Raw genomic sequence first — 24241 nt, 5'->3', positions numbered from 1 at the left:
GTGATCTTCTCGAGCATCAGGGCTTTGTGCGCAAAGATTGCCATGACAACAAGTGATGAAACTGCTTGTCCGTGACTTTTTTTTTTTTCCCCATGTTCCGTCAGAATAGAAGACGAGGCCTTCGCAGTCACACACACAGTTGTCGGGAGTTTGCAGTTGTTGTTCTCCGTCTGGCTTTTGTTGTGCTTGCAGCTGTGGCTCATAGGCAGGAGTCAAGGCCAGCCACTGTGCTGCGCTTGAATAGCTGGCATTTTCATACGCTGAACGCAAGAGCGGAATATGATAGGAGACATTTTAATCCAGCATTCCTCCACTACATAACTAGATGAATTTAATTGATGATGTTAATTTCACCAAAGCAGCATGTAGCTCACTTAAAGCTCTTTTCAGTGTATGCTTTATTTGAGATGAAAATGTATAACTATGGTATAATGTAGAGAAAAACATTCCTGTGGCAAAATTAGGCATGCAGTCTGAAATTGTTTTCCAGGCATTTGCATCACACATTAGACATGCTCCAGTGGGCTCTCTGCATGTTGCTGTATCCAGCGCGGTGAGCCATTTTGAAAGTCCTCTGTTTGTGAGGTTGATGGTGATTTGTTCCCACCAAAACAAGAGGGTGGGTTATGTGATTGATTTACGTGCGCAGCAATATTTTCATCAGGTGCCCCCCACTCCCCTGTTTATTGCCATCTTGCGATGCTCTTGGTTTCTCAGAAACAGAGCTTGCATAGCCTCAATAAATCAGACCTGGACTTGTTTGTAAGAGAATCAAGAGCCAACACCCGTTTGAAATGGGAGTCCTGTTTTATGCGTCCACACCCAGAGCCCTACCGATGCAGAACTCCCTTCTGGCTGTAGCTGCTCTTTTCTATAGGGTGGAGGGCACGTGAGGTGGAGGATGTGGTGGCACTTATGACAGGAGTCCTTTGAATGGTCTTAGCGTAGTTGTAGTCTATCACTCTAGTATAGATTAAAGCTCACCAGACAGTAAACCGGAACACTAAGGCAGCGGTTAAGAGGTTAACATCTTTTAATACAGCCACCAGTAAGGAGAACTGGAAAGATTAACCCCAAGGATGAAGAATGAGTCACCATCAGAGTTTTTTGTTCTGTTATTCTGCTGAAATAATCGTTAGTCGTTTCGAAAATGGTGCAATTCTGTTGGGTGTATTTGCTTGCTAGATGTATAAACTACTATATGTACACAACAAAAATGAAAACAAACAATGTGTTCTTGTGCTCTCAACATCCTCTCCCTCTGCTTCCCTGTCTTCTCTCTTCACTCCTCATCTGTTAAGTGTTTCTCTTTATTTGGCTTTGTCTGTGTGTGCGTCCATGTGTCCATGGCACCTGTTCATTATGACAGTTTACTCACCCCATGACCGTTTTCTGCCAAGGATGGAGGGAGGGCATGCGGGAGGAGAAGAAGAAGTGAGTGGTTACGGGGGGGCTAAAAATAATGTCCGGGGTGTTAGAGCTGGCAGAGAGACAGGTCACCTGGGAGTAATCGCCTGGCTCTGTGCCCACTGTCAGATGGGAGTTTGTCACATATGGATATATATATAAATAAATATAGTTTATTCCCCCATGGAAAAAGCCAGACTGCTTACAAAAGGGAAATGTAGTGGTCACATTATTTCCAAAGGGTGTACTCTGTAACGGGCTGTCATAGATTTTTATGTTCTCCTCAGTAATGTGATAACTGGCTTGTAACTGGCTTGGCTGGCATGTGTTCTTGATGGAAGTTCATGAATCTCGAATCTACATACATACCCTTCAGAAGTCTAAACATATTTCTGACTGACTACAAATTGAAGCTTAGACTACTATGTAACATGTAGAGATAGGATTTTCCAATTCCAATCGATATATTAAAAAATATATACAAGATTGATTAATACAATCCAGAGATCGATATTTTAATATATGCATTTTTCCCATGAATGCATACAATTTTCACTAGATTTTAATATTTTCATATAGAAGGTTAGAGGCTCCCTTGTAGCCTTCAGTTACAGCATTAGTTCTCTGAAAATATTTTTATATCCAAACAAAATTGGTAATCTACTGTAACTCAAACATTCTTAACTGAATTGACTTTGAAACAAATCAAATCTTTTGAGACCTTGTGTATCAGAATCAAATCGCTTCAATTCAGTGGCGACTGGGAGGCCTTAGGACGGGGAACTGTGATCACATTATGTTGTAATCATGAAACGCCAGAAATGACCATTAACAGAAGACGTCACCTTTCAGTAGTAAATAAGGTATTTCTGCTCATGAATGAAACAGTGGTCTCATATGACCCAGGCCACTGGAATTTTCTAAAGAAGCTACCCCAAAATCAGATAGCCACGACCAGGGAATAGACCCATATAAATACCAGTATAGTGATACCCCACTTAAAAGTTACGACATTCAAGAATCTCGCAAGAAGCAGAAGGAGAGATAGTGAGCGACATTTGTTAGCCGTCGTTGATATTACAGTCAGATGAGGAATTTGAGTAGTGGAGGAATGATGTCGGCCTGCAGGACAGAATGAGAATGGAAGAATCTCGGGGATGCCCCACCCCTCTCAGAGGCATATCAGGAGAACCTGGCAAGGCAGAGCTAAAGACAACAAGGAACTTTTGTGTCAAATGTTGGACATGCAGCAGCACAAGGTCTGACTAAATCAGATTGGCATGAATTCAGAGATATTTCTTATTTCTTTCATTAATTAATTCATGAATCAATTAATTCATAGATATGAGTAAGCAGAAAGAATATGCTACTCTCTCAGGTAACTTAACCATTATTGTGAGGAAATAGTCTCGTAGTCTCCTCTGTCATAGGTAGATAAGATTACTGGTATTCTGTAGCCACCTATACAGCCTCTCTTACTCATGCATCTAACTGACACTTTTATTCAAAGCGACGTACAGATAAGCGCCTTGCTCAAGGGCGCCAGGAATGACCACTGCAAGCTAGCCACTACACTGGCACGGCCCTCCGGAGAGTGAGATCTGGAGATGACCCACCTGGGTGCAGTCTCCACAGTGGCCACCTTCACAGCCTCTCTTGTACTGCAAACCCCCAGTCCCAGTGGCCTCCGCCCGGGAATGTGCCGTACGGCCTGCAAGAGGAGGCTTTGTTTGTTCCAAGCACAGCGCTGCTTTTTAGTCACACGGTCACATGACCTGGGTGCACTGCTGAACAGTACTACTGTTGTTGTTATCCGAAATTTTGAGAGCATTTATTTATTTATTTTGCATTATTTAATTGTTTATTTTACACTTAGTTTTACACCACAGAAAGTAGGCCAATGGCAGTATGAATGCAAACCAACAAAGACTTCATTAGATAATTGTGCAACAGTATATTGTCTGGGTTTGTAATTGGAAAGAGTTCCAGTAATCTTGGCCAACTTGTGATTGCGTGAGACAATGTGGCTATGTGGAGAGTGGAGACAGTAGCCACAACGTTCACATCTCACTTGTGACACAGAACTTTATTGTGGCCATTTGGTTTCAGTGTTAGATCTGTGATTGTGATTAGGCAGCCGAATGACTTCACAACATCCTGTGTCATCACAAATGTGTGTACATATAGGGACTATCTCTGTCCCTATCCCCAAATCTCTCGCAAATTTCTGAGATGCTCATCTTGAACTCCTTGGCTCTTGGTTTTACATTCCTCCATCGGTTCAGTATTGAGTAATGCAAGCTTTTAATGCTATCTCTATAATTTCATTTCATTAACTTGAAATACATGCTTATTACTGTAGCTTCCTGTACAACATCTGTCTATGCTGCATCCCTGATAAGTTTGCGCTGAATAGAAAGACTCATCTTGAAGTAAACTCTTTCATGTGGAAATGCAAGCAACTCAGGTCAAGCATTGGTTAAAACAATTAGTGCCCATTAAAGCCTTTAGTTTTAAGGGGGGGAAGGAAGTTTTAGTGCATTACACAACGAGCATCTCAGAAAATGTCTTCTCAAAATATCTGTACCTTTATCTGTATTGATGGATGAAAGTAACATAAGATGGACCAAATAACTACCGGTACATTGTCATATGCTTGTTATATGCACAGTGACTTCTAGAGCCTACAGTACATATGCCAACCTGTGCATGTGCAGGTTGAGTTGAACAGTTAGTGGAAAGAATTTTTTTTTTCAAATTAGTTTGTCTTTGTTTATTTTGTGTGTGTGTGTGTGTGTGTGTGCACGCCTCTGTGCCTCCCAGTAAAATTAAATTCCCCTTGTGGGAGAGTGAAAGCCAGAAACAGAACAAAATTAAAAGTTATACAAAGGAATGCTCAAACCAGTTTTGTTTAGTGCATTGGACAGCGAGCGTCTCAGAAAATGTCAGAATTGATGGATAACATTAATGGACTAAACAAATGCATTGTCATATGCACACATTAAATTCCCCTTGTGGGAGAGTGAAGGCCACAACGGAACAGAGCAGAAGATGCTACACAAAGGAATGCCCAAACAGAACATCTCAAACAGCCAATCAGCCTCATTTAAGTCAGGCAGCTGTCTTGTCTTCTACATGTGAAGAAATTCTGTTTGAAGTCATACACTAAAGAAAGACAAGGCCACAGCTGCCTCCTCTCAGGCTTAACAAGCAGTGTCCACACACACACACACACACACACACACACACGCACACATACACACACAATACACACACACACAAACACACACACACACACACACAGACACACACACACACACACACACACACACACACACACACACGCTCTCAGTCACATGAGCCCAGTGAAAACAAAACACAACACACCAGTCTGCAGGAGGCTGCCGTGAGGAATCAGCTGGTTGGGCTGGTGCGGCCCTGTTTTTCAGACCCAGAAATAGCCGTGGCGGCGTGTGACTCACGCCCTCAGCACACACACACACACACACACACACACACACACACACACACACACACACACACACACACTCACGCCTCAGCACACACACACACACACACACACGCCCTCAGCACACACACACACACACACACACACACACACTGACGCCCTCAGCAGGTGAGGCCCGGCCAGCAGCCGCGCCACACGCCAGGGAACCCGCAGCTTGGCCGGCGCGGTCTCTTCGCTCACCTAGCAGCAGGGTTGATGTTAGTGTCCCTGATGTTAGTGTGAACACACACACATACATACACACACACACATGCACACACACACACACATGTGCACATTTTAACTATTTTATTTATGTCCACAATTCATAATAAATGTACATAAGGACATAAATGTTACAGATACAGAACATTGCTAAGGCATGATCCACCAATGTGGATCTGATGACAATCTCAAACAGCAGATTTATGGATACACACAACACCTTTTTCTCCATATATGGTGACTTCCAATAATGGAGGATATTGAGCAGTAGTGATGTTAGTGTCCCTGATGTTAGTGTGAACACACACACACATGCGCACACACACACACGCACACAGACATGCACAGACATACTGTACAAACCCATGCATGAGCATAAAGGACACAAACATTCACACAAAATGATGTCTAAAACACACACACACACACACACACACTTGTACAGTCATCCATGCAGATGCTTATGGGCACACAGGCTCACACACCCACAAGCACAGGCAGGTCAGTGTTGGAATATTAACAGCAGCCACACGGAAGAGACAGCAAGGTGAGAACGAATTTGAGGCTGACACAGTGCCGAGCTATGGATGAGAGAGAGAGGGGGGGGAGATAGAGAATGAGAGGGAGGGAGGGAGAGAGAGAGCGAGGCAGAGAGAACCAGGGGGGTATACGGAGCGAGAGCTAGGGAGAGAGAGGAAGAAAGAGAGAGAATGGGAAGGGAGAGAGAGAGAATCAGGCTCCACTCACAGTGCGGCTCTAGCTGGCTGGCCGTCTCTCTCTAGCTCACAGGCTGACGAATGAGCTGCCTTCCCGCCGGGCTCTGAGGAGCGAGCGAGCCAACGAACGAACGGACGGGCAAACAAAACCAACGAGGCAAACGACGCTGTGCGGAACGCGGGAAGCCGAGAGGAGAGAGCGGGAGAGCACGCGAGCAGGCACTCGGAGCGCGTGGAGAGAGAGGGGAACATGAATGTAATGCGCTCTTTCCCTCGCTTGCTTTCAGACACTGGACAGAAGAAAAGCACAGAGAAGAAGGATGGACGCCGCATGTCCTTCCAGAGACCTAAGGGGACCATGGAGTACTCGGTAAGTCCTAGAGATCTAACACCTCTCTTTTCATCTCTCTCTCTCTCTCTCTCTCTGATCTCTCGCTCTCTCTGGCTGGCTGGCTGTCAGTCAGTCATTCTTTCTCACTGTCCCTCTGTCGCGCGTGTGCTGGTTTGAATGTTCTCTGCTGTGCTCCAGTTCCTCATGCTGCTGCTTATTGTTTACGGATGTCAGTGTCATTTTTGTCAGCCTCTACCGACATGTGTGTGTGCGTGCGTGTGTGTGTGTGTGTTTGAGATCCCTGCTCTCATCAGCAGAGAACGCGAGCTGCCAGCTGCTTGGAGGCGTGTGGAAGATGCTGTGGTGTGTTTTGTTTTGATGGCGTTCCGCTGCATGTGGTGGTCTGCACGTGTTTTTCTTATTTTTTTTTCCTCCTTTTGGAGGAGGTGGGCTTGGCTCCCAGCAGGCGACCTGAAGGAGGAGGTGGGTTTGGCTCCAAGCAGGCGACCTGAAGGAGGAGAGGAGTTGCTAGTAGTTGGGGTTCTGGGCTCTGAATGTGCGCCCACATCTGGCCAGCGTGGCTGGCGTCACAAATAAGGACCCTGGCGCGCTCCTCTCCCCTGCCATGCGGCTGAGAGATGCCAAGCACGCAGGAGAGAGGAGAGGAGAAGAGAGGAGAGGAGCGGAGAGGAGAGGAGAGAGAGGAGAGGAGAGAATAGAGGAGAGGAGAGAATAGAGAAGAGGAGAGGAGAGGATAGAGGAGAGGAGAGGAGAGAATAGAATAGAGGAGAGGAGAGAATAGAGGAGAGGAGAGAATAGAGGAGAGGATAGAGGAGAGGAGAGGAGAGGAGAGAGAGAGGAGAGGAGGAGAAGAGAGGAGAGGAGAGAATAGAGGAGAGGAGAGGAGAGAATAGAGGAGAGGAGAGGAGAGAAGAGAAGAGGAGAGGAGAGGAGCAGCCACAGAGAAGGAGAGGGAGAGAGGCTGTGGGCTGACAACACACAGCAGCATTAGCAAAACATGTGCTCGTTGTTTTTCAATTTGTGTGTTTGTGTGTGTGCTTGTGTGTGTGGATTTTCAGTGTGTGCATTTCTTATTAACAGACATTCCACCACTGTGTTCACAAATGACCTTCCAACTGCACTAGAATTTTTATTGATTTGGGCTCTTTGTAAGAAGAGAGAGAGAGAGAGAGATGGAGGCATTGAGAGAAGAGAGAGAGAGATGGAGTGTGAGAGAGAGAGAGAGATGGAGGCATTGAGAGAAGAGAGAAATGGGTGTGTATGTGTCTGCGGGAGAAGGGGGGAGAGAGAGAGAGGTGAGAACAGAAGTGAGTGAGTGAGTGAGTGAGCGAGCGTGTTCTGATTCCCCAGCATTAGCTAACAATGGTTGGATGGTTGTACGTTCTTCAAATGACCCTCAAATTCACGCTGCTGTTAGACAGGCATGCAGGCAGGCAGACAGCTTCTCCTGTCTCTCCCTGGTAACAGAGGTGTGTGTGTGTGTGTGTGTGTGTGAGCGAGCTTAGAGAGGTGCTGTATACTGGAGCCATGTCTGGAGGTGAGGATAGAGGGATAGAGAGAGGGGGTTAGAGAGAGAGAATGGGGACAGAGGGTGGAAGAGGTAGAAAGAAAGGCTGGCAGATTGATGGCAGCCTGATTTCATAGCAAGCGTCCCCTTTCACATCTCACTCCTCCTCCACATATCTCTCCCTGTCTGTCTTCCCTTGCTATCTCCTCTGTGCCTCTCTACTTATCTATTCCTACTGCTCTTTAACTATATCTACTTATCTATTCCTACTGCTCTTTAACTATATCTACTTATCTATTCAACTATATCTACTTATCTATTCCTACTGCTCTTTAACTATATCTACTTATCTATTCCTACTGCTCTTTAACTATATCTACTTCTATTCCTACTGCTTTTCTATATCACTTATCTATGTTTTATCTTCTCTGCTTTTTATCTACTTATCTATTCCTGTCCTATATCTAGTCTATTCTATATCTCTTGTCTATTGCCTGTCTTTGTCACTGTCTGTCCAGTTGTTTTATTTCTCTGTCTGTCCGTCAGTCTGTCGGTCTCTGTCTGCCTGTCTGTGTCACTGTCTGTCTGTCTCTGTCTGTCTGTCTGTTTGTCTCTGTCTGTCTGTCACGTTCTCTGTGTGCCTTTCTTTGTGTGTGTCTCTCTCACTCTCACCTCTTTGTTTGTGTCCCTTTCTCTCTCCTTCCCTCGTCTCCCCCGTGGTCCTCATCACTGTGTCAAGGCACACACACACCCCATCATGTTCCCATGTCTCTCAGCGTTCACACCTTTCAGTTCCCCCCAAGTTCTGGGGGCAGGTGTCACTCTATAGTCCAGCCCAGCCCACCCCAGCCCAGCCCAGCCCACCCCAGCCCACGTGACTCTCTCCACTCTCACTCCAGTCGATCTGTCTCTGTCTGCCCGGAGTGACAGTGTGACAAGGCCATCGTTGTTTCCAGCAGAGCGTGAAAGGTGTGCAGCACTACAGCCGAGAGAGAGTGATAGAGATAGATAGAGATAGATAGAGAGAAAGAGAGTGAGAGAAAGAGAGACAGAGAGAGAGTCAGAGTCTGGCAGAGGAAGTGAGGATGGTGGGACATTGGCCAGCGAAGGCGAGATGGCAGAGGGCCGTCTGAGGAGTGGGCGATTCATTTGGACTGAAATCTTCACATGCATCTCCCGTGTCCAGCCTACTCCAGCAAACTTCCGCTCACGGGCAGCACAGAATCTCAATATGATGATGGATGGGTCGACGGATGGATGGATGGATGGATGGACGGATGGATGGATGGATGGGTTTATAGGTGGATGGATGAGTTGGTAGGAAACCCAGATAGCTGAGAGGAAAGAGAGAAAATGATAATTGGATCACTGCCTCTCTGATAATTACATGGAGACCCAGATAAACACTCGAGCTGGAGGACTGGGTGTACAGAAGTGTGGGTACAGACCAAAAGCAGACCAAAAGGAGCACCAGAGAGTAAGTACAGAAGTGTGGGTACAGACCAAAAGCAGACCAAAAGCAGACCAAAAGGAGCACCAGAGAGTAAGTACAGAAGTGTGGGTACAGACCAAAAGCAGACCAAAAGAAGCACCAGAGAGTAAGTACAGAAGTGTGGGTACAGACCAAAAGCAGACCAAAAGAAGCACCAGAGAGTAAGTACAGAAGTGTGGGTACAGACCAAAAGCAGACCAAAAGGAGCACCAGAGAGTAAGTACAGAAGTGTGGGTACAGACCAAAAGGAGCACCAGAGAGTAAGCAAGTCAAAGTGGAAGGGCACCTGGAGGTCATAGGTTGAGCATGAACGACAACAAGTCATAAAGAGTAGAACTAGAGGTGAGCTGAACAGAGGAGGGCAATTCCACGGAAAATTGACTTTTTGTCACATTCACTGGCGTTCAGTGAAATGCCTTGGCATTTGTATGATGTGAATGATAACATTCAATTTTTGTGCATTTTTTCTCATATACAGTCTTCAGTCAAAAATAGCAAATGCTCAAATTTCATGTAATCATTCACATCATACCACACCATCACATTTTATTGGTGTTATGGATGTTACAAAAAATGTAATTTTCTGTGGAATTGCCCAGGAATGACAAGCAAAAATGGAGGGGAGAGAGAGCCAGTGCTGTGGCCGCTGTTGGCTGTCCAGAGAGAGAGGTCGGGAGCCACTCCAGCGCCAAGGAAAAGCGTTCTTATCTTAAAACGGTCATCTCGCACTCCGCTTCTGCACACAGCCGGCGCCCGATAGCCCAGTAATCTGCTGGGGCCTACAGGATAGGAAAGCCTTTCAACCGCTCTATCCACAACCAGTTTGCCTCTCTTGCTCTTGCCTCCTTTTCCTCCTAAATTCAGTCTTTCGTTTCTCCTCCTCTCTCTCAGCCACCATATCAAGTTTTCCTTTCGCTGCTGTGCTTTTATCCATAATTTTTCTTCATTCACTCTCACCTTCTCTCTTTGTTTCTCTCTCTCTCTCTCTCTCTTTCTTTTTCTCCATAATTTGACTGCCATAACCGGTGTATACTCTACGTCAGATAAACCCACCAATTGGTTAACCCTGGGCCAAGTGAGAAAGCCAAGAAGGGCGCCGCTGAGGAGGAAATGGCACCAAGGGGAGACGTTGAGAATGGGACGCTTCAGCACCACACTAATCACCACCTGTCTGAGATGGTGTCAAGCCGCCCTCCATATATATCCCCAAACACACACCCACGGCAGACTGGGGCCTTTTGTTTTCCAGGCTCATCTCCTCAGTGGGATTACTCAGCCTTCTTGGCACAGGCAGTCTGTAAACAGGCATGCCAGGAGATTTAAAACCCAGAGTGAAAGTCCTCACCTCCTGGTGTCTCCTCCACTGTAATTTGTGTTAACAAATTACTAAGGCAGACTCAACGCTCTTTCCTGTGCACTGCTCTCATGAGTCGTATTTGGTGTTCAGTATCTAACTGTGGGATAGAATCAAAACAAGTGAAAGCTTTTAATTATAAGTTTAACTTTATATGTTTATTACACACTTAGCATCGAAACTAGACATTCATTATTATTATTCCTTTAGACAAATCGTGGGCGTATCCATGTACATTCAAAATGTGCATATTGACAGTTGATCAGCCGCTCGCGTGACCTTACCTCCCTTGTAAACTGCTGCATGAATAAATCAAAGTTTACACAGGACTTAAGCAATATAGGCTACTGATAGGAAATGCAATGGGATATTCATAATCCCGTGTACTTAAAATACTTGCCCATTGGCTCTGTACCCAGCTACTAAAGCTTCATTCCAACCCAGCTGTATTCGTTGGCATCCTTTCATCTACGGGAGATGGTGGTGTAGCATCCGATTGGGTTTTATATCCGCACCTTCGCGAGAGATGAGGAAACTTCCTAACTGTCCCTGCCTGCCCAATGCCCATTACCTTTACATTTAAATTTACATTTAGTGATTTAGCTGATGCTTTTATTCAAAACAACTGGCAAAAAGAGTCAGGTCAAGGGAAGGGAAGAAGAAGGATTGTCAGGATAGAGAAGAAGTTTGTGGTCAGTGCTTATTTAAGCATGTCCAGTTGTAAGTGGTGCTATGCATTACTTTGCATAATGCACGCAATTTTAATTGAAAGAATGGTTTGACTCCTACCGTGCTTAAGACTGACAGGGCTTTGTCGGAAAAATGCTAATACTGCTCAGCGTCTTTAAGTACTGGGTTTGAATGTGAATAATGCTAACACTGCTCAGCGTCTTTAAGTACTGGGTTTGAATGTGAATAATACTTTCTCACCTATCCTCAGTACTGCTGCTCGATTCCCTCTCTCCATTGAATGAAGAGCATGAAAGTTACCCATTAGCACAGTTGGCACTCAGGGATAATAGCAGTCTTAGAGCTCACGTAGCCTCACCTTGAGTGCTTGTTTTGAACTGAACTAAGGTGCTGTGTGTGAGGTGACCATGGTAACAGCGCCACTTCACCACCTCCTGGTTTCCACTATGATGGAACTTCACACTGTTGCAAACATATCACATCAGACAGTGAAGTGTGTGTCTTTAACCATGCTTGTATTGTATGTGCAGTACCTAAGGTTTTCTGTACAGTTTCTTGCCGCGGAGGAGTACTAACTGTGTGAATAATAAATTAAAAAATGGATGGTCTACATTCAGGAAGATCCACAGAAACAGTGTAAGTGGTGTGGGCTTCTAGACATATTGGACAGTGAAAAAAAGCTGGAGTCAGGAAAGGCATAAAGGCATTGTGTCATGATGTGAGGAGGTTTTTCACCTCTTTTAGAGAAGAACAAATCGAAAGTGTCTATTCTATTCTGTTTGTGTGTGTGTGTGTGTGTGTGTGATGTGTGTGAAGCTTGAAGCAGCAGAACACACATACACACACACACACATGCACACAAAAATACAGTATACATGTACGCAATACACACACACACACACACACACACACACCACATAGAGAAGAGAGTTCTTTCAGTAGCTAATCTCTCCTTTCGTGTCCTGATTAGGGCAATGTCATCCGTACAATGCAACGCTTCTAAAATTAAGCCCTTAAATGATCAGCGGTGCCGCTTGACAGTGCATGCTGCGACGGTAGCAATGACCGAATTCTCTATGGCAAATGTCATGCTAAAGTATGCTAAAAAGCTCAGCAGGAAAGGAATTCTCTATGGCAAATGTCATGCTAAAGCATGCTAAAAAGCTCAGCAGGAAAGGAATTCTTCAGCTTTAACAGCTCTAAGCAGTTCCTTGTTTTTTTGTTTTTCTCCCCCATTATTTCCAGTTTGATGATGCACCCATTGCCCATCATCCCATCTCCTCCCCCATCCCTCCTTCCCCCATATAATGAGTCCTATTTGCCTGTATTTGGGAATATAGTAAGTTTTAGGGAATTCTCTTAATGTTAAAATGGTGCTTTGGTATTAGCTATGGCTAGATATTGTTACTGCACAATTATAATTGTGCAGTAGAGAGAGAGAGAGGGAGAGAGAGAGAGATAGAGAGTCTCCTGTATGGTACTGCTGTTGTTGCTGAGGGTTTACATGTGGATGGATGTCACTAATTACACAAAGGCCCTACCGAGTTAATGGAGCCGTGAAAGACAGGCTGGAGTGCGCAGGGCTAATCGCCCATCACTGGGCAGAATCTCAAAGGCCATGCGCTCGCTGGAGCGGCTGGAAGTGGTCATCTGACCCATTCGTCTCTGTGAGAGCCCTCCAAAGAGAAGGGCACAGAGCTCTCTCACCCTCTACTTCAAGTGCAGGTGACTTGCTTTCACCTCAGACTACATTTGCCGCAGGACAATAGCACGGGTTGGTAGTTTGTAGTTAGTAGTTTGGCACCTCAAGGAACACTTGGAAAAATCCCAAGGTCTTCTCCACTTAACTTACTGACCCACCAAAGGTCTTCACTGGTCGACCCTGAGATAATCAATATAACAAGTAGACTCTCTAGCCTACTCCCTTCCAAGAACTAGCCCTCCAAGTATAAAGTTGTAATAACCAGTTCCCTCAGACATGTGTTTTGCCAGTCATCCTTAACACCAGATGACTAATGGACACAGGGCACTATTGACCGCAACTTTAAAAGATACGGTTCTCCAGCCCTCTCCACTGCTGCTCTGTTGTGATCCAGTGACATGTCCTTCTCTCTCCTCGACACATTGATTAATACAGCTATTATTAGAATACCAAATTGAACGATGACTCGGCTCGCCACCGGGCAGATTGATGTCAAAGGGCCTTTTGAGGTTACCAATGGAGGTTACCAACGGAGATTCTCTGTTAGTTTTTGTAACACATGTCATGGAATGCTTTTTTTAGACAGTCATGATTGGTCCTCTGCTAATCTTTCAATTAAAATGTCTGAATGAAGAGTCTTTCCATAATCCTACAGTAGGACTCCAACAAGAGCTGCAAAAACCTGACGTGTTGATGGAGTATGGACGTGTAGCTGGGATTTAAAAAATGGGTTGTAGCTACAGTAGTTCAAGAAGCTAAGCTGATAATTCCGCCATGAAACAGGATGAGATGTAGCATTTCCGTAAGAAAAAGGTGCCAGAGCAGGTTGTGTTTGCTCTGAAACGAAGCGCTAGGAGGCTAAAAATAAATAGCCCGTGGATGAGATCGGCACAAACGGCACTCTGAGGAAAATCAATGTTCTGTGCCAGATTAGGGAGGATAAAAAGCCGAGGCAGTGCATGGGCGTAGGGAATATTGACTTCTGATGTTCCCATCTGGATAAAATGGGAAAGTATTTTTTTTAACTCTATTAAGATCTTCTTTCTACATTTTGTTGCCTTCTGGAGATCCCCAAAAACAACCAATTTGTGTTTTGAGTAGAACCTTCTGGGAGCATTTTCAGTTTGCTGGAAGTGGCCCCGTTCCAACTATTCAAAATGCTTGTGGCTGTTTTAAATGTTACTTCAAACTAAATATCTCCATGAGAAAGGAATTATGCAGATGACTGCAACTTGCAGACCTTGTTATGCACCTCTTAATATGAATAAGCGCCATATGTATTACAGGCAAAGGGTGATTTGAAAAGTGACAGATGATGACTGACACCTTTAACTTTTCCGGCAGATATTAAAAAGAAATAATCTGCATGTGCTGTCTATTACAGCTGATTGATGTGGCTCTGCACATAAACATAAACAAGGCGCATACCATTACATGGACCATTAGCATGATTACCAGCCGACGTGCCAATGTGTTGTATGAGGCTGCGTGTGATTTTTTAAAAGGCCATCAGAAGTAGAACAAGGTTAGGGATATGATTGTACCCTACCTGATTTACATAGACCCCCACCCGTCAGTGTGACATCAGTGGCTGACTCATCGGAGCGATGATGCAGCCCCTGCACCAAGCCGAACGATTCAAACAGCAGTGGATCTACTCACACAATGAGAGGGGAGGCAGCGTCTCACAGTAATATTCATTTCCATGTGCTTTCTTATCCTACGTGACTCACAGTGCAGTTAGAAATGTGGATTTTGAGATTAGTGTGAATAGTACCGGTAGTGTGGGAAAATGAGTTGTTGTAACCTTCATGGTAATCTGATATAACACTGACATAAGCATACTGTAGACTGTTTGATTTTATATGTTAGTCTTAGTCTTTTAAATACATTCAAAACCAAGCCTTAAAGTAATGGTATCATTGTAAGAAGACCATAGCATAGTGAATCATGCAAGGACGGAGAGAGTTGAGGCAGAGTTCAGTGCCGAGTCAGCGGAAAAAAAACATGATTGCTAAGAAAACAGGTGCAGAAAAAAAATGATTCAGGGTACCGACTCAAATAACAAAATGGATAAAGCGGGACCCAGCTCACTGAGAGGTGCCCCCTAATGGTATAAAAAGGAAGGGCAGTCAAAGAGAAGCTAGCTAGAATCTGGAGATGTTTCGGTTTGTAATTTTTAATTTCTGACAGAAAAAACATTTCTACGCATAGAACTTCTATGCCAGACTCTTGTGCCTTCTTTTTGGGATACGTTTTTGATTTCACCACTACAAATGGTGTATTTTTGTTACATCGTGGACAAAATATGTAAGCGGATGGACGGTACGGCGTTCAGTTGTCAGAAAAATAATGGACATTTGAGTTGGTAATATAGGCCACGACGCAAAGCTTTGAAACATTGAGAGGAAATTGTTCCCCAAAAGTATAAAGCAATCATTGACGTGGTAATGTCTTGACCAACCCACTGCTGACCACTGCAGACATGCATTGGCTAGTCCCTGCCCAGACTCGGCTTGTTTGCGTTTTTGTCATTACAAGTCAAAGAGCACTGCAGTCATGGTGTGGTTAGGTCAATAGAGTGCCAGAGGGCCGGGGTCAATGCTCTCCTCTCATTCCTGGTTGTCAGACGCAGAACAGGCCTCGGGTCAATTAGCATGACCAAAGTGTTTCTAAAGATGTTCTCAACCCCCCAGTGGCTGAAACTTCTAGAATGTCACAGGCTATGTATGCCTGTGTTGTAGGCTAGTTTATGCAAATCAGGCTGGAAGAGCTGCTTGGACAGCATACTGGTGTGACACATGTTGATTAACCATTTCTGTAGGTTAAGTGACACTTTGTCTTGTCAGATTAGCCATGATAATCTGTTGTCTTCTGACAAGTGTGTTAAGGCCAGATTCAAGCTATTTTCTGGCTAAACGTTGAAGAAGGTAGTACTCGACATGCTTTTGCCAGGGAGAGCACAAACTGTGATGGTGAATTCAGGATGATATGCAAAGACATGAAACCAGGTCCACCCCGCAGACAGTAATGAGTCCTCTAGGGTGAGATTTCTTACTATCCACACGAGTCAAGCAGTGTAGATAGTCCAGCCTTCTAACAAGAATCTGTTCATTATGTTAAATAAAGAAACAGGTCTGGATGAGCATAGCTCTGCTTGGGGAGGGAGGGGGTTATCTACTCCAGCTGGCCCTGTCTTCCCCTGGGAGGGGGGCTCTCCGCTGGAAATCGACGCTCCTCTCTCCCAACTTTCCCCAACACCCCCGCTGTGTCTGCAGAAAGCAGTGCGGTGCACGGCGAAGTGCTGACCAGCATGCACTGTCCACCGCTTGTCACCATGACAACCAAGACAAGGACTGCCATCAACAGGCCTGCTGCTGGGGGTTGGGGGGAACTGAAAGAAGTGGAAAGATTTAGCCTGTGCTGTCTCTCAGACATACAAGTAAGTATAAGTATATATACTCTTTTTGGTCTCTGCAATTGTCCCAATCCGCGAATTAGTGAAACACACACAGCACACACTAATCCTGGCGCAGTGAGCTGCCTGCTACAGTGGCGCTCGGGGAGCAGTGAGGGTTTAGGTGCCTTGCTCAAGGGCACTTCAGCCGTGGATGTGGGCATGGGAGAGCTGTGCTCAACCACTTCCACCCGCCCACATTTTTCCTACTGGTCGGGGATCGAACCGGCAACCCTTCGGTTACAAGTCCGAAGCCCTAACAAGTAGGCCACAGCTGCCCCCCAGCACACGGTGGGCGTGCATCTAGTCAGCACAGTGTTGTCAGAGTGTAATATAAAACTAAGTGGGAAGTTGGAGCCATGAGTGTATGACGTGTGTTTTGCTGAATGCAATGTGTCTCTCACTCAATAGTAAGAAAAATGTCTGTTCTGTCCAAGTAGATCAGAAATTAATATATTTGTCCCACCTATACAGTAACATTTATACTTGGTTTGGTAGACTATAACCACACTTTATTTCCACGCAATGCAGTTTCACAGATATGAATGCCTGTGCTTTGGATGTCACATCTTGTTGGATTTGAGGTGGAGTGCAAGCTTAAGCTAGCCCTGGAACACCCAGACGAACCTTTGGCGAATTTGGATTTGGATCGGTACTAACCAGGCTCGGCTTTAGCGGGTTGATTTAGTAGACATGGTTTAATGTGGACTAATGTTGTTCCTCCTGAGGGATAGCTCTGCTTCCTCTCCCCCCTGTGATGGTGTGTAATGGGGAAACTTTGGCTTTGTGTGAATAACCAGGAGAAGGGATGAGTGGTGTGTGTCAGGTGACATTCCGCTGGATTACAAGCTGAATGCTTTTGCTATTGTTCTGTGTTTCTTTGTGTGTGTGTGTGTGTGTGTGTGTGTGTGTGTGTGTGTGTCGAAGTGAGTTGCCTGAACTGTGTGACGGTAGACAGTGCGGCACTGTCCTTCATTACTGTTTGCCTTGCATTTGTACAGCGTCTGGTCTCTCTCTCTCTCTGTCTGTCTTTTTTCTCTCTCTTTCTCATGACTGCACACTCATCGGTCACGCTCTGGCCAGCCTCTTTAAACAATGTGGACAACATTTTATTTCTGTTTTTCACCGGAACGTTCCTTCTCCACAGGCTAAAGCAAGTGCCGACCGTCGCTGAAGATGCCACAGGCTTTCTCACTCGCACAACCCACACATAGTTTGTCAGTGCTCACCTTCATCTGAAACACCCACAGCACTTCAGAGACTATTAATCACGAATCTCAGACAAGTCAGTCACCTGTAAGCTTGGCAGCGTATACAGCAGAATCGCTAGCCTCGTCCTGTGTTCTCTTTTCCCTTGTTTTTTATTCTTTCTCTTTCCTCTTGTTGTGTGTGTGTGTGTGTGTGTGTGTGTGTGTGTGTGTGTGTGATCTAGGTGGAATCTCGGGACACACTGAACAGTATAGCCCTGAAGTTTGACACCACGCCCAATGAGCTGGTGCAGCTCAACAAGCTGTTCTCCAGAAATGTGGTCCCCGGACAGGTGTGAAACCCTCCCTCCCTCCCTCTTTCTCCTCACACCAACTCTCTATCACTCCTCTCTCTCTCCTCACACCCACTCTCTATCACTCCTCTCTCTCCTCACACCCACTCTCTATCACTCCTCTCTCTGACCTCCACACTGCTACAGTTCTCCTCTCCCAAATGGCCGTTTGACCTCCACGGTTTAGCATTTTTGACCATTCCAGCATTTTTGAATATTCCACTGGCCACCAACAGGAGGCCTCACGTCTACAGACATGACAGACAGACAAGATAAAACAATACTCTTCACCGCCACTGTCCACATGCATTTGGTCCAGTTCTGTTAGGCTTTAGAATACCCCCCTCCACACACACACACACTCACACACTCACACACACATGGATGCACTTTGCAGTACTACCATGGCAATGCACAGTTCAGTGTGTTCTTTGGTGCTGGAGAAGAGAGCAGTGATGACCATTGCAGTGCTCTGGATGCTCCACCCCTATCACACACACACACACACACACACACAATCATAATCTGCTTGAGCAGGTTTTCCCCCTCTGTCACTGATGGGGACATAACGGCAGGCACATGCACACATGGACCAAGAGCGTGTGCGCGGTCAGCATTTAGCCTGCAGTGGCCAGTTTTGTTTTTCACCAATGTTTAACCCACATCAAAGGTACAGACCGCAATAATTTTTGACCAACAGAGAACAAGCCACACACACACACACACGCGCACACACACACACACACATACACACACACACACACGCGCACACACACACACACACACACACACACACACACACACACACACACACACACACACACAAAGATAATAAGCCATGTCCCTGCTGTCTATTTTCCTCGCCTCTGTCCTTTCCTAAATGTGTCTACATCTGGGCTTCAATGGCATCAAAAGCTGTTGACTTTTGGTTACATTGTGGGTGGAGGCATTTGTTTTACCCAAATGTTTGTGTATGTTTGTGCCTGTGTCTGTGTCTGTCTGTGTGTGTGTGTGTGTGTGTGTGTGTGTGTGTCTGAAAAGAAGTGTATGTGTGTGTGTGTGTGTGTGTGTGTGTGGTGTTAGGAGAGAGTGTGTGTGTGTGTCTGTGTGTGTGTGTGTGTGTGTGTGTGTGTCTGAAAGAGACTGTGTGTGTGTGTGTGTGTGTGTGTGTCTAAAGAGAGAGTGTGTGTGTGTGTGTGTGTGTGTGTGTGTGTGTGTGTGTGTGTGTGTGTGTCTAAAGGGTGTGTGTGTGTGTGTGTGTGTGTGTGTGTGTGTGTGTGTGTGTGTGTTTTGTGTGTGTGTGCCTCTGGCCTGTGTAAACGCAGCTGGGTTGTGTGTGCAGGTTCTGTATGTTCCTGACCCCGAGTACGTGTCCAGTGTGGGCAGCTCCCCCTCCCTCAGCCCCGTCAGCCCCCTGTCGCCCACCTCCTCCGAGGCTGACTTAGAGAAGGTGACGGTACGTCCACACACACACACACACACACACACACACACACACACACATACACACACGCATACACACACTCTCTCTGTATCTCTCTTTCAGACACACACACACACACACACACACACACACACTCACACTGCATTCAGTTCATACTGGATGTACCCATTAAACTGTATGTGTAGACAGTTAGGGATGAACTAGCCTTTGTAGCAGAGTTCCTTATACATTGCTGAGTTTGCCCGAGTCTCGAGTTGTTCATCCATCTCTCTGATTTCTGTGGGAGTGGGTGCTGGCCATTAGGGTGGTTCACAAAATTAATTTTCACCGAATTTTGCCAGATCACGTTTTGTCTTGTTCCAATTGGCATTGTAAGCATCTGTACCAAAAATGGAGTCAATTGCTGCACATTTAGGCGTGGCACACTTTTTCACAATATTGACACACAAACAATACATGATGTATTGGTATCCGGATAAAACCATTGCAGATTCTGCATTGAAGAGCATTGGATGACATTTGTGGTATCTGAAGAACTCGTCGCCCTGGCATTTTTTGATGCTCAGCTCACCACCATTGGTGGTGGTTAGTGAGGTCCCCCCTTCCCTGTGAAGCGCTTTGAGTGTTGAGAAAAGCGCTAAATAAATGTAACCTGTTGTTGTTGTTGTTGTGTTGATGTTGAAAAAAAAGAGACAATGCTGAAATCTTGAAAGAGCGGCCTTGGAAGATGCTCAAAACTTGATGCCAAGTCTTTCTTCCACAAGAGCAATTACAGCTACCATCTCTGGCCTCGTCACTGCAGCTGCTCAATCCCTTCTTTGAGGTTCTTACTGAAGGCCAAATGGATGGCAGAAGTAACCCTGATAATGTGAGGTCCATTCTCACAGATGAGAATCTCGTCAAAAAGTTAATTCCTTGAAGGTCATCAATGCCAGAGAGAGGCATTGCCCTTATTAGCAGCTGTCAACAATCTGTCTTGAAGCGAAGACCAAAAGCAATTTTTTGCTCCGTGTTGTGCAAGGACACAGAGATAAAGTATCAAAAAGAACAAAGTCATCATACACCGAATAGTGTTTTAACTGTTCTAATGTTCTTACTCATTTAGTATAAGTACAGGGAGAGATTATTAATGACCATACTTATCTTTTATTTTGTTCATGTTTCTGGTTCCTGCGAAAGTTATGCATTCTTAGGTTGAGCAGTTGTGAAAAAGTGTGCCACCCTTTACTGGCGTCCTATTGGCTCAAGTTTTGGTACAGATGTTCAAAATGTCAATAGGAACAAGGCAAAATGCGATCTGGCAAAATTTGGAAAACTTTTAGTCATACCATTATATTGTGAACCACCCTACTGGCCATAGACAATGGCTAGTCCTCTGCCAAGAAGAAAGACTCCGAGCTGATGGATGGTAATGTGTGTTTGGTGTTGTATGTTAATTGGCAGCATGCCCTCCGCAACCCTTTAAATCCCTCTTGTATGTCTGTTGGAAAGCAATGCAGATTGAGATTCTTCTTGACACAGTAAGGATAAAAGAATTGTGTTTGCTCTCTCTCTCTCTCTCTCTCTCTCTCTCTCTGTGTCACACACACACACACACACACACACACACACACACACACAGTATAGTACAGTACAGTATAGTAGAGCAGTTCAGAAAGCCCTTGCTTGTCTCTGCTGGTGAAGCCGTTTTGCAGATACCCATCCTTGACAAAGGGCAGCAGTGGGTGCCAGTAGGATGTGTGACAGTAATGATCTTTCACCGACATGTGTGTTGCCCCCTCACCTGTGCCACTGATGTGGATGGACACTCAGTAGCCACAGCCAGTGTGACCAAGCAAAAATAGAAATGTATCAAAAATATCAAGGCGGCGCAGAGAGAATGAGGTGCAGAGGACAGGAAGAGGAGAGACATTAGAAAGGAAGGAGAGATAAAGGATGGGAGGGAGAGTAAGAGTGTGTGTGTGTGTGTGTGTGTGTGTGTGTGTGTGTGTGTGTGTGTGTATAAGTGTGTTTGTGTGTGTGTGTAAGTGTGTGTGTGTAAGAGAAAAAGATAGAGAGATAGATAGCTTTGGCTTTAATTTTGGCAACACTGTTACCATAAAGTCATGCTAATAAAGCAACTTTGAATTTATATTTGAATTTGAGAGAGAGGGGTGGGGGGGGGGGGGCAAAAGCACAAGTGTGTGTGAGGGAGGAAGAGGAGAATGCCAAGACGCGCTCTTCCTGCAGGTGTTGTTTGATTAAGCATCATGCACCAGGGCTTTAATATAACCACAGTGCCTCCTCACCCTCCTAACTGTCTTTTAATTAGAAAGCTGTTACTGTGGGCTGGCCGGCTAGAGTAGACTCCTCTCTCCCCCTCGCTCTCTCTCTCCCTCTCTCTTTCCCTCTCTCTCTCTCTCTCTCTCTCTCTCGCTCTCTCTCTCTCCCTCTCTCCCCCTCGCTCTCCCTTTCCCTCTCTCTCTCTCTCTCTCCTCTCTCTCTTTCCCTCTCTCTCTCTCTCTCCCTCTCTCTCTCCCTCTCTCCCTCTCTCTCTCTTTCTCCTCCATTAGAGGGGGCTGGCACAGTGATTTAGATATGAATGCCTTTCAGCATGACGGCCTGTATTTTGCCAAAGTCACTCTCGGATTGGATGGATTTCAGCTGGGATGTCATTACATACTCGGAGGCCAACCAACCTGGATGTAGACTCTAGTGTCATGCCTGGTCTTGCCAGTCACTGCGCTTCTGTTCTGATGTGCTGAGTCACTGGCCAATAACATCGTCAGGGCACTTTGTGCTAATTCCAGAGAATCACAACAGGTTTAGATGCACCTGAGCAAATGTACCCTTTGTAGCAGATGGGACCATTCTGAGATCATTCCCCCTCTCTCTCTCTATCTCTCTCCCCCTCTCTCTCTCTCTCTCCCGCTCTCCCTCTCTCTCTCCCTCTCTCTCTCTCCCCTCTCTCTCCCCTCTCTCTCTCCCTCTCTCTCCCCCTCTCTCTCTCTCTCTCTCTCTCTCCGCTCTGATGGGCAGAGGGGCAGGGCTGGAGCCATGTTGGGTTGACAGCAGGATGGAGCCGTCTCTGCTCGGCTGGCCGGACAGGTGTTCCGTCATTAGTCCACCTGCCAGCTTCTGCCAGTCTGTGCGTGTGTGCCTGGCAGGATTGCTTGCTCTCCTCTCTCTCTCTCTCTCTCTCTCTCCTCTCTCTCTCTCTCTCTCTCTCTCTCTCCCTCTCTCTCTCTCTCTCTCTCTCTCTCTCTCTCTGCTCCTCTCTCTCTCTGCTCCCTCTCTCTCTCCTCCTCCCTCCGCCCCTCCCCCCTGCCCTCCCTCCCCATATATATATATATATATCCCTATATATATATGCCCCCTCCCCCTCCGTATATATATATCCGCCCCCCTATATATATATATGGTATATATATATATATATATATATATATATATATATATATCCCTCTTGACCTTTTGGTGTGGTTGTGTTGCTTGTTGCTGTCTCCTCCCTGTTTTCACTCTCTCTTCTCCTCTCCCCTCTTCTCCTCTCCCCTCTTCTCCTCTCCCCTCTTCTCCTCCTCTGACCCCATTGGCTGTGCCCTCTGTCTCCTTGTCTCCCATCGTGGGGGGACTGGTCGTCTGTCCAGGCTCACCTTCTCCTCCTTTTTGGTCATTTTTCTCTCTGCTGGCTAAGCCTGCTTCTCCTGACCCACTACTAAATATAGACCGGCAGAGGAACAGGGAGACAGTGTATTTAATTACCTGTCCCCGGTAGGTGTTCACTAGCGGTCAAGAGGTGTCAGAGGTGGTGTGAGTGTGTGTGTGTGTGTGTGTGTAGTTTTCCTCTGGCCAGGTGCCAGGCTCCTTGTTTTTGAGTAAAAACACCAAGGCTCAGAGGACAGGATGTGATGTTGTCGCCACTTCCTGACCCATGGCGGTTTAATGAGTATCAGAGGTCATGGCTTTTCCGAGGGTCACTGCGTACTGCACAGTGGGCTGCAAATGTCGGGCAGTACACAAAGTTCAGACAGAGTTCTCTCCTTGCAAGACAATTCTGTCCACAAGGTGGAGCTACAGATCTGGTCAGATAGGGGCCATTTTTCACTCTATTTACGGTCAGAAGCAGAACAGTGACAGTCAACAGATCTCTAGTGCTAAAGAAAGCTGATGACAAAGAAGCACAGCTCTCGCTCAATAAATATGATTATGTGGACAGTACAACTGTTCCCCAAATAGGAGCAGAGTTTATTTTATTTTTATTTTTATAAATTTAGCCCTGAGTTTTTTAAAATATCCCATCACTGCAGGCTTTAAAATATACCTGTTCGTATCTGACAGGGGGAAGTACATGTTCTACCTTTGATCTCTGCAGTACAGGATTGGCTGCTGGCCAGTGCTCTAGCTTTTCCTCTCAGTTGCATCAGTGCTTCTCCACAGTCCACTAGGAAACCACAGTGGTCAGGACTGCGTTTGCTCTGTCTGCTCAGGGTGGACAAACAAATGCGGTCGCAGTCAAATGCATCGGTCATATGGTTGGCATTGGTTGGCTGGTGATCTGCTACCTGCGACTGGCAGGTGAGGCTAAAAAAATCAGCTAGCAGGAGACCCTGTGTTGCTACCTTCACAGGTGGGTTGCATCCTCTTAAGTGCTTTCTCAGAAATAAGTAGCATCTATTCTCATGCTAGCAACAATGTCACCTGTCTGCTTGGCCAAGATATCTGAAGACAAGGATGCGACAACAACTGCTTATCACACTCACGGCGGCGCTAGTCATCTGTACCTGTGAGCAGTGTTTGTCAATGCCCGTTCAATTAGTCTTCCTCCAGTCGTCCCTGCCTGCCTGCCTTTGTAGAGCTATTTAATTGAT

General features: G+C 45.8%; 1 protein-coding gene across 5 annotated transcripts in view; it reads left to right on the top strand.

The window, feature by feature from the left end:
- The window catches only part of oxr1a (oxidation resistance 1a), a 142358-nt gene that overhangs the window by 91890 nt on the left and 26227 nt on the right, over positions 1-24241 (top strand). For 4 of the 5 annotated variants that reach the window (XM_048261777.1, XM_048261779.1, XM_048261775.1 and 1 more), the window contains 3 exons: positions 6144-6226; positions 17843-17950; positions 19293-19406. In XM_048261777.1, coding sequence (XP_048117734.1) covers positions 6144-6226; positions 17843-17950; positions 19293-19406 — 305 coding nt within the window. The remainder of the gene's footprint in view (positions 1-6143; positions 6227-17842; positions 17951-19292; positions 19407-24241) is intronic. The other variant, XM_048261776.1, reaches the window with a different exon arrangement.

The sequence above is a fragment of the Alosa alosa genome, chromosome 13 (genome assembly GCF_017589495.1).
Source record: "Alosa alosa isolate M-15738 ecotype Scorff River chromosome 13, AALO_Geno_1.1, whole genome shotgun sequence".
In the NCBI taxonomy this organism is placed as follows: Eukaryota; Metazoa; Chordata; class Actinopteri; order Clupeiformes; family Clupeidae; genus Alosa; species Alosa alosa.
The sequence above is the reverse complement of the archived record's forward strand: the minus strand, read 5'-3'. Positions and strand labels throughout refer to the sequence as shown.